Source organism: Danaus plexippus, chromosome 4 (genome assembly GCF_018135715.1).
Source record: "Danaus plexippus chromosome 4, MEX_DaPlex, whole genome shotgun sequence".
Taxonomy (NCBI): domain Eukaryota; kingdom Metazoa; phylum Arthropoda; class Insecta; order Lepidoptera; family Nymphalidae; genus Danaus; species Danaus plexippus.
The window spans coordinates 1,328,609-1,337,541 of record NC_083538.1 but is presented as its reverse complement, the minus strand read 5'-3'; the positions used below and the strand labels follow the sequence as shown (position 1 = coordinate 1,337,541).

The window sequence follows — 8,933 nt, the reverse complement described above, 5'->3', positions numbered from 1 at the left end:
TGCTTTGAGCTATCACAAGGTAGGTACGTACCTCGAAGGTAAAGGAACTCTAATTATAAATATCCACACAAGTTACAAACGTCGCTCTTCTTTTTCGTTTTCAGGTTAAATTAACTTTTTCCAATAAATAAATAAAAAATATCAAGAGTAAAATTTAATCACTAAACTATTATTTGCTGATGATTATTTGAGATCAAAGAAGATAATCCGATAAAACACCAATTTCATATAAAATATTTCGATGGTATCCTAAACTGAATCTCTTGCTAGTCAGAGTTTTGTGCTTTGAATTATTGTGATAACAGTGTTAAATGTTTGTTTATTTTTACAGCTCACATTTTGTTGAAAACTATTTTATATAGTTTTAGTAAAGATCTTAATACATACTTATATTTTTGTCGGTACCATGGATATACAATTACATATTAGGTTAAAGAATTTATGAGTTTAAATTAATTATTAGTGTTATATGATCCAAGAAAAGGCTAGCAACTTTTTACAAATGTAATATTATGACCGAAATGGCTCAAAAGGACTCGTATCCAGAGCCGTATAAACATTTACAAAAAAAAAAGTAATATTATGACAGTTAGAGTTTGACAAACACAACACAGTTGACAGTACTTTGTTGTTTTCTATATTGAATGGGCCGGTAAACTAATTATTTGTTATAAATTATATAATATGACAAATACTGAATCCCAATTTTCCCTATCTTGGGATGACCATGTCGCTAATATCTGTAACGGATTAAGTTTGCTTCAACAGGTATATTTTTTACCGCAATGTTCGTAGAATTTATTAAATAACAGACTAGAATTCTAAGCGTTGGAGTAAATAAAAAGTGTTTCAGAAATCCGTGCATAATAGAAACGACTTCATGATTCGCTTTTTAAAACTCAGTTAAGTTAAAGTAAGGTCTCTATTCCGTTTCCCTCCCTAATTCAGAATGGTGAGTTCGTAGATATGACCTTAGCTGCCGACGGTCACTTGGTAAAAGTACATCAAGTAATAATGGCACTCAGTAGTCCATTTCTTAAGGATCTCATCTCATCTGCCGAATGTCCACATCCTGTGATATTTCTAAATGTAAGTTGTTAGATTTATTGATTTCCACAACTATATAAATATATTTATTTGCTAGAATTGCTAAAAACAGATATGTTTTAATACAAAAATAATGTTATTTTTTAGAAAATTTCTCACACGACCCTATCAGCGTTATTAGAATATATATATACGGGTGAAGTATTAGTAGCTATAGAAGATCTTAATGAGTTAATAGATGCCGCAAAAGAATTGCATATCAAAGGATTACAGGAAATGGTAAGGATTTTAAACACTATGTTTCTTCACTGTTGTGATATCATAAAGATTCTGGTTTCAGAATCTAGCAGATGCTTTAAGTGTTGAGGAGGGGAAAACAAATGAAGAGTATTTCACACAAATAGAATGTTTGGATGGGAATCAAGATATTTATTTAGAATTACCGAACCAGGAAAGCAACCAGCAGGCAATGGATGATGGAAGGTATAATAATAAATAACATGTAACATAAAATAAATTAAAAAAATTATGTCTTAATTTTTAATGACATGTTGGAAAAGTTCCAAAACTTCTAAAAAAAAAAGGATTAGACATTATTATAATTTATGCAAACAGTCATATATGTTATTTATTACATAGAATTTTGTCTAGGTATTCAGCTCTCCTATGAAGGTGACTTTTAACTATTACACATTTATTGTCTGGTTAAAAAGTAAGACATTCTCACCTCCACTGCCGGTGATCAGGGTTGCTGCAGAGAAACCGAATGCAGTTTAAAATAATAACAATCACATAGGACATCCCAAAATATTAATTTTATTTAAATTAATACTCCCGAAAGTCTCAGACATCATTTAGAAGTAAAGCATCTCAACAATGTTCTACTAGTTAGCTTTTAACCAAATATCAAAAATCCATACATCTGTAAATAGTTTCAAAATTCTCTCTTGCATAATATTATCACAGACTATATCAATCAACCAAAAAGTCTTCATAATAAATATAAATATATTCCTTTCAGTTGCAGCTTCATAGTCAGTGATATAAGGAGTGTGGATGACGTTGATCAGTTATATGTGGTCCCCTTAGAAAAGAAAGACGATCCGGAACTGATAGAGAAAATTAAAAAAGGACACATTATGGGTAAAGTTGATGCTGAAGCATGTGAGTAATGATGGTTTATTAACACTATTGTTTCCAAACATAATTAATTTAAGTATTTTAAGCAAAAAAAAAAAAATTAAAAAAAAAAATTGTCTGTGAAAAATATTTTTAATCTGTCGTTTCCTTTTAAGCTGTCAAATCAAAATTATGATTTATTACAATTATACTTATTTTACAGCATAGATTTTTATTCATTTTAAATACTTATGTAACAATTTAATAACTAATTGATATTGTCCAGGGATAGAAACTATTGAGCTCAAATAACTGTAAATGCCTCCGAATTAATGATGTTGTAATATATATAGGTCTAAAAACTCTGCAATACACAATATCGAACCAAGGATCGCTACAAATGATTCTAAACAGATTTATTTATTACTTGAAGCACAGTAATAGGGACAAATCGAGACAATGGCGATGCGTAGATTATTTAAACCACTGTAAATGTCCAGCTTATGTTGTCACCAAGGAGGATGTTGTTGTACAAAGGTTTTTATATATTTTATTTATTATATAGAGCTTAGTCTATCAATATAATATATTAAATGGAATTGATCACTGCCAGACATTGTATAGTGTTACCATTGTTAAAAATTTATTCTTTATCTGTTTTGATATATATGCAATATGCATATATATATATATATATATATTTAAGATGTGTTCAGAATAATGACATTTGCTGTTATATGTGATTGAATAATAAAGAAAAAATTCAGGCTTGAATAAAAAATGTGAATTCGTTCAAAATATGATTTTCAAAGTCTTCAAGCTTCAAATAGCTTTTCATTTTACCCTTCAAAACGTTTTTATCAAAGATATTGGAATATTGACAATCTATGAAATAAATTTATTGATTAATTTATCTATTAACTTTGGTCATATGTGAAGTATATGTATATATGGATGGTAAACTGATATGTTTCGGTTCCAAATTCTAAATAACGTTTAATTCGCATAGGATATCATCACACAATCACCCGTTCCACGATCGCAAGATATTGAAGAAAGTGAAGACAGGTTCGGTGTTTTCAGCATTCAATGAAGCGGAAATCGAAGGAAACAATAGAAAAGCTTTGGAAGACACAAACAGTGATTAAATATTAATATATACAAGGTGTTTTATTACGTAACAGGAATAAATAAATGTTGATGTAGTAAAAAAAATAAAATTTATTGTCCCCAATTTAACATTGAATAAAAATATGTAACAGTGTAGAAAAATATTGCCTTGTTATATTATTTTTCGAGGCATAAAGATAGTCTTGATAAGAAACATACTATAAAAACTTAAGACTAGATGAATGTAACTATTACAATTCAAGGAATGTAGTGGAATGTAAAAATACATTAACGTAAAATATCATCGAGTATTCCACTATATTATAATGATTACTTAAAACCGCTTAAAAATTATATTCGAGGCGAATAAATCACAAAAAAAATCTGTCATTGCATGGCAAAAAAAAAATGCACAGATAAGTACTAAAACAATATGATCAGGCGTCGATTACGTTTTTGACGAAATTGGGTAATGCAAATGCGGCTTTATGGATGTCAGTGTTGTAATACTTCAGGTCCATGTCATTCAATTGTTCGCGCGTAAACTCTCTAACCGGATTGTCAAATTTGACGTTTTCCTCCAATGAACCAATAACGAAGCCGATCGACCCGGACGGGTACGTTGGCACCGATGTTATTGCGTATGCGGCGGAGGGGAATTGATTTTTGCAGATATTTAATGTATTTTTCACCAAATCCATATTGTCCCAGTATGTGCCAGCTTGTGAGCAGACGATGCCGTTGGGTTTGAGGGCGCTCTTCATCAGCGAGAAGTAATTTTCTTGGAAAAGACTGACGGCGGGCCCGATGGGGTCGCTGCTATCCGTTATAATGACGTCGAATTCATGACTATGATTCTTCATGAATTCAAATCCATCACCAACGTGCAATGTCAATTTTTTGCTGTCGAAACCTACAGCCATGAAGGGCAGGTACTTCTTCGAAACCTCTATCACCTTAGCGTCTATTTCGACCTAAAAATAATATTCAAATATGTTTGATTTACACCCAGCTATAAACAGAAATTACCAAAAATAATACTAGACTAGAGCAGGCATTTTATTTAATGTATATTTTTAATGTTGATAAGATAAAATTAGAATCATCATGTAAGGCGACAAAATGAAACAGTAATTGTAAATATTAACACACACATTATACACACATAGTTAGTGAAGGGAGCATTTCGATAATTTTAATTGACATTTGGTATGATAACATTTTTATCACTTCAATTTAGTAACGTTGGTTTTCGTATCTTTATCAACTATTTACGTATTCAAATTTATCAAAGCTTTTGTATTATAAAATATTGGTACTTCGACATGGGCTTCATTATTTTTACTTCGAAGGATAATTTTTCACACGTGGAGTTATATTTCTAGGCGTTGCCTCATTAAGTAAATGTAACTCAATAACATATATTTACATCTTTATGGATGACAATTTCTTAAAGAAATGAAAGTGATTTTATTTATTTATTCTGCATTAGGTTTCAACCGGTAACTTGTAGAGAATTATTTTTTCGTGTCCTATTAAAAATCCTAATTAAGTAAAATATCGTTAGACAACATTTTTGTTTAATATTTGTCGAAACTTTATTTCAAAATCTGATAAACCAAGAACTATTTAAAAAAATACCTACATTAGAAAATATTCTTTCTGTTCAGTAACACAAACAGTATTGAATATCAGCAATTGACGAAATTTGATACGATTTATAAGAAACCTAACCATATAATGTAGAGTAATAAAAATTGTAGGAAACATTTTTATTTCCAATGTGTAACTAAATGATTTATTTCGTTAACTAATTAACTGCGGTTTGTAAACCAGTTCTAAAAAAAATAACGATAAAAATCTCTGTACATAAAAAAAAAAACATTCTGGAATCAAACTTCTTGTTAGATATCTAATCATATGCCGAGCGTTACGAAAGGTTATGCAATTAACGGTTACAAAGTTTTAAAAACTACAAAGCGGACGCCATTACTCCATTAGAAAAACTCCTTCGTGTTCCTTTCCACTTATTATTTAAAATTGTAATTCGTGATGATAAATAATAACGTTGACATTGGCAAAATTTACAAAAATTTCCTCCACAGATTGTATAAATTAAGCCACAGTTTAATCAAAAGAAAATACTTCAAAAAATTTTTCATCATTCATAATCGAAATCAATTAATTTCCCTTAATGTATTGTAAATATTTTATTTTTAATATGATTTAATATTAATTATTTTTTGTTAAAATGTTTCTTAATAACAGAATTTTTCTTACCTGCTGTTTCCATGAATGTCTGAACAAACATTTATTTTTATTAAAGTAATTAGTATTGATAGGACTATTTTTGTTTTATCTACAACAGTTATTTTTCTTGTCAGCAGTCTCTATGAGGACATTAATTATCAGTAGTTGTTAATTGATAAATAACAATGTTTACTCATTGAAGCTTATCTCGGCCAGTTGAAAAATAATGTGATATAATAATATCACTATTAATTTAAATTTTAAGAGGATTATTTGGTAAATGTATAAAATTGTCATTCATAGATATTAAATTTTTTATTTAGTGTTAAATTTCCCACCAAAATTTTTGTCATAAACTTTGTATGGACCATAAAATTAATAGGAATATATATTTTTTAATTTAATGTAAATAGTTTTTATAACTTACTTGTACAATTTCTTTAACATTTGGATGCTTTGCAACATCCCTGGCAACTCCGCCATCCCCTCCACCAACTATCAACACTTTTTCTGGATTTCTATGACAGCACAACGGTAGGAACGATATCATTTCCTGCAACCACAAACTAGATAAATAAAAATATGTCACAAATTGATAAGTTATTTTCTCATAATGAAAATATAAAAAAATCACAAAATATCTATGATATATAAAAATTATTCAAAATCTTTTAAGTTAGGCTTATTATTTATAAAGAGATCTATTTTTAATCTATCATGCAAGAAGAAAATAATAGAAATATTTAACAATATAATAACCTGGTATGAATATTCATCTTTCTGTGTACATTGTATAATACCATCTAGTACAAGCACTCTTCCGAGGCTGGTTGAATCAAACACCTGTATCTCTTGAAATGGAGACCGTTCCTTGTGAAGCAACTTCTTAACCTCAAATGAGAAGGTGCTCCCTGGCCACATTTCACACGACTCGGAAAACCAATTCTTCTTTATAACATCCATTGTACCTAAGTAATAGATTGGTTTATTAAATGTACAATTATACAGATATAAATAGCACAAATAAAATCAATAATTTAAATAATTGATTGACGCTATCGTACTTCAAATAACTTTTAAAAACACACTATAAAATACATTTTCGCAAGCAGTTTTATTCCAAAATATTAATTTACTTACCTTATTGACGGTCAAAATATTATTTAATTTAATGTAAAACTAACTGAATGATTCCCCGCCAAAACCACTCACGCAACTAAAACAAGAATTTAGTGGTTGTCAAGTTATTATAAAATTGTACTCAGCGGTTACAGCACGCATGCAACGATAATATAAAAACAAGTGTCGAAATCAGAAACTGGTATACAACGGTCAAAGACATTTGGATGACATTGAAACAAGACAGTGACAGTTTCTGGCTTATACAGACAACAAAAACAAATATATAATCTCGTTTAGATATTCAGGTTTGGACTTTTAAAATTATTGCATTGTTTGTCTCGAAATAGATTGCAGCAACTCACTAATATACACACAATTTTCGATTATATTTAATTTAATAAGGACATTATACTTTTGTTTTAGATTGCAACTCAATTTATGAACGATGTTAGGCTATTGATCCATTCCATCAGACAAGTTACCTGGGATAAGTTTTTAGAGTATTGATCGTTTCAGCTTTTCAGTTTCAGCTCGCGGATGGGTTTAGGTCATCTATAATTTGAGTATTTATGATTAATTATGAGTTCTTTTGGCATTTCGCCTGAAGAGTTTGTGTACGCAGCTAGAGACTTCGTAGATCTATCAGATAAGTACCGGGATAGCTGGACTCTCCATCAGAACGACAATGAGATCTTGCAAACTTACATCCGTAAAGAAGAGTTCATTAGTCACCGAGACGAGAACGACAAAGTATTTCTTTATAGGGCGGAATACGTAATCTTTTTTAATCTTAGCTACGGCGTACCATCGTTTAGCTTCAACGTCTGGGATTGCTCTGGGAAATTGCTTACTCTGGAAGAAGTCCGTCAGATTTCACTAATAAAGTAAGCATAATAAATTCTTTGTTTTAAATAATACATCAACAAATTATCCAATGGAATTGTTCTTATAATTTATATATTATTCGCAGAACTACAAAAGAAAACTTCTATTCGGTGGTATCCCAGCAAGAACACCCGGTGCTCTACAAGCCATACTTCATCGTCCATCCATGCAGAACGGCCGTCATCCTCCAAGAGTTCAAGAGCAAATCTAGGAACATCATTCTCACATTCCTTGGCCTTATTATCCCTCTGGTGCAGTTGAACTTGCCGCTCGAGTTTGGTTTATGACGAAGGGCTTAAATGTCTCACCAGTCTACAACAAATGCAAAATCTTGAACATTCCAAACAATATTTATCCATCAAAGTTTTGAATACAACTTACATACAAATATTAAAAATTCATATTTGGAATTGGAAATTTTGCATAAATTGTAGCGAGATATTGAAGTGAGACAATCCATTTAAAACTTTTTATGTCCTCTGTTAATTTTTACGTAACACTCATATAATTTTTGACATATTTTTCGTAAATATATTTACTTAAACTCATTTCGTTTTTGTTCATATGCATTTAATTAAAAATTAATACCTGTATATTGTGAACTTTGGTTTTAATTAGTTTTTTCATAGTTTGTAAGCGGCCAACATATATATGTCTTTTTTTACTATGTACTGGCCATTACCAGATAAGAATGTGTAATCTTCATTTTAAATATAAAAAAATAAGTGTTTTAATTATTAAACTTACATGTAGTATGTGTTATGTGGTAGATTTGACATAGTTTAAGAGTTTTATTCCCAAAAAAAAAAAAAAAGATTAAGAGATTTTAAATCTGTCAGCTCTTTTTAAAATTAGCTTTAGGATAAGTGAATATTAAAATTTTATCTTTACCTTTTAACTGAATGTGTTTTAGGTACATGTGTATCCTGATTTTTAATACTCCTATGTATGTTTAGAATCAATTTAATCAAATTAAATAATTTAACAAAGTAATGAAGAGCCTACAACTGTAGCTATATAATCTCTAGTCATTAATGTCACAAAATATAAAAAATAAAAGGAAACGGTGTTTTATTTCACCTCTTTGTTATAATTTTATATATAAAAGAAATATATGAAATTCACATTTGTATTTTCCAAACACTAAACGGTTGCCACGAGATTGAATCTTTAGACTACGTACAGATAATTAAGAGTTTTTGAAGTGAATATTCTTATGTGACTTCCACCAAGGTTGTGTTAAATGTTTACAGCTCGGGGGGGGGGGGGTTGTATGGGACAAAGAGCGAGAGGGAATGCGTAGCGCTCGAACGCATACGGGCAATCAATTATGACTTTAATAAAGTTTGTCTTAAAGACATATTAAAAATTCTTTCAAAATCAATTTCTACCTCTTTCTA

The 8,933-nt window shown here is 29.8% G+C and overlaps 3 protein-coding genes across 5 annotated transcripts; 2 read left to right on the top strand and 1 right to left on the bottom strand.

The window, feature by feature from the left end:
* The first annotated feature begins 608 nt into the window (after positions 1-608).
* On the top strand, positions 609-3,330 carry LOC116768429 (protein abrupt-like). Of its 2 annotated transcripts, none has more exons than XM_032659146.2 (7): positions 609-768; positions 949-1,089; positions 1,195-1,326; positions 1,388-1,530; positions 2,069-2,211; positions 2,520-2,703; positions 3,176-3,330. In XM_032659146.2, exons 1-7 carry the CDS (start codon positions 685-687, stop codon positions 3,312-3,314), a joined length of 966 nt encoding a protein of 321 aa, XP_032515037.2. In that variant the 5' UTR covers positions 609-684; the 3' UTR covers positions 3,315-3,330. The 2 variants fall into 2 exon arrangements, with proteins under 2 accessions (XP_032515037.2, XP_032515038.2); XM_032659147.2 differs by having other exon boundaries at positions 635-768; positions 965-1,089.
* A 39-nt stretch (positions 3,331-3,369) lies between these two features.
* On the bottom strand, positions 3,370-6,820 carry LOC116768430 (spermidine synthase). The gene is made up of 4 exons (XM_061525627.1): positions 6,667-6,820; positions 6,286-6,494; positions 5,954-6,079; positions 3,370-4,250 (listed from the first exon to the last, which is right to left on the bottom strand). Exons 2-4 carry the CDS (start codon positions 6,487-6,489, stop codon positions 3,714-3,716), a joined length of 867 nt encoding a protein of 288 aa, XP_061381611.1. The 5' UTR covers positions 6,490-6,494; positions 6,667-6,820; the 3' UTR covers positions 3,370-3,713.
* Positions 6,821-6,830: 10 nt separating this feature from the next.
* LOC116768431 (ubiquitin-like-conjugating enzyme ATG10) lies at positions 6,831-8,597 on the top strand. 2 transcript variants are annotated; one of them, XM_061525642.1, is made up of 3 exons: positions 6,831-6,953; positions 7,072-7,532; positions 7,619-8,597. In XM_061525642.1, exons 2-3 carry the CDS (start codon positions 7,228-7,230, stop codon positions 7,818-7,820), a joined length of 507 nt encoding a protein of 168 aa, XP_061381626.1. In that variant the 5' UTR covers positions 6,831-6,953; positions 7,072-7,227; the 3' UTR covers positions 7,821-8,597. The 2 variants fall into 2 exon arrangements, with proteins under 2 accessions (XP_061381626.1, XP_032515042.1); XM_032659151.2 differs by having other exon boundaries at positions 6,942-7,532.
* Positions 8,598-8,933: the final 336 nt, after the last annotated feature.

Excerpts from the sequence above, each read along its gene's own strand:
- LOC116768430 (XM_061525627.1), bottom strand. The coding sequence starts at position 6,489 with ATGGATGTTATAAAGAAGAATTGGTTTTCCGAGTCGTGTGAAATGTGG. Across the intron at positions 6,080-6,285 it reads AAGATGAATATTCATACCAG|GAAATGATATCGTTCCTACC; the intron begins GTTATTATATTG and ends TTGTGGTTGCAG. Across the intron at positions 4,251-5,953 it reads ATGTTAAAGAAATTGTACAA|GTCGAAATAGACGCTAAGGT; the intron begins GTAAGTTATAAA and ends TATTATTTTTAG.
- LOC116768429 (XM_032659146.2), top strand. The coding sequence starts at position 685 with ATGACAAATACTGAATCCCAATTTTCCCTATCTTGGGATGACCATGTC. Across the intron at positions 1,090-1,194 it reads ATCCTGTGATATTTCTAAAT|AAAATTTCTCACACGACCCT; the intron begins GTAAGTTGTTAG and ends GTTATTTTTTAG. Across the intron at positions 2,212-2,519 it reads TAAAGTTGATGCTGAAGCAT|GTCTAAAAACTCTGCAATAC; the intron begins GTGAGTAATGAT and ends TAATATATATAG.
- LOC116768431 (XM_061525642.1), top strand. The coding sequence starts at position 7,228 with ATGAGTTCTTTTGGCATTTCGCCTGAAGAGTTTGTGTACGCAGCTAGA. Across the intron at positions 7,533-7,618 it reads CGTCAGATTTCACTAATAAA|AACTACAAAAGAAAACTTCT; the intron begins GTAAGCATAATA and ends TATTATTCGCAG.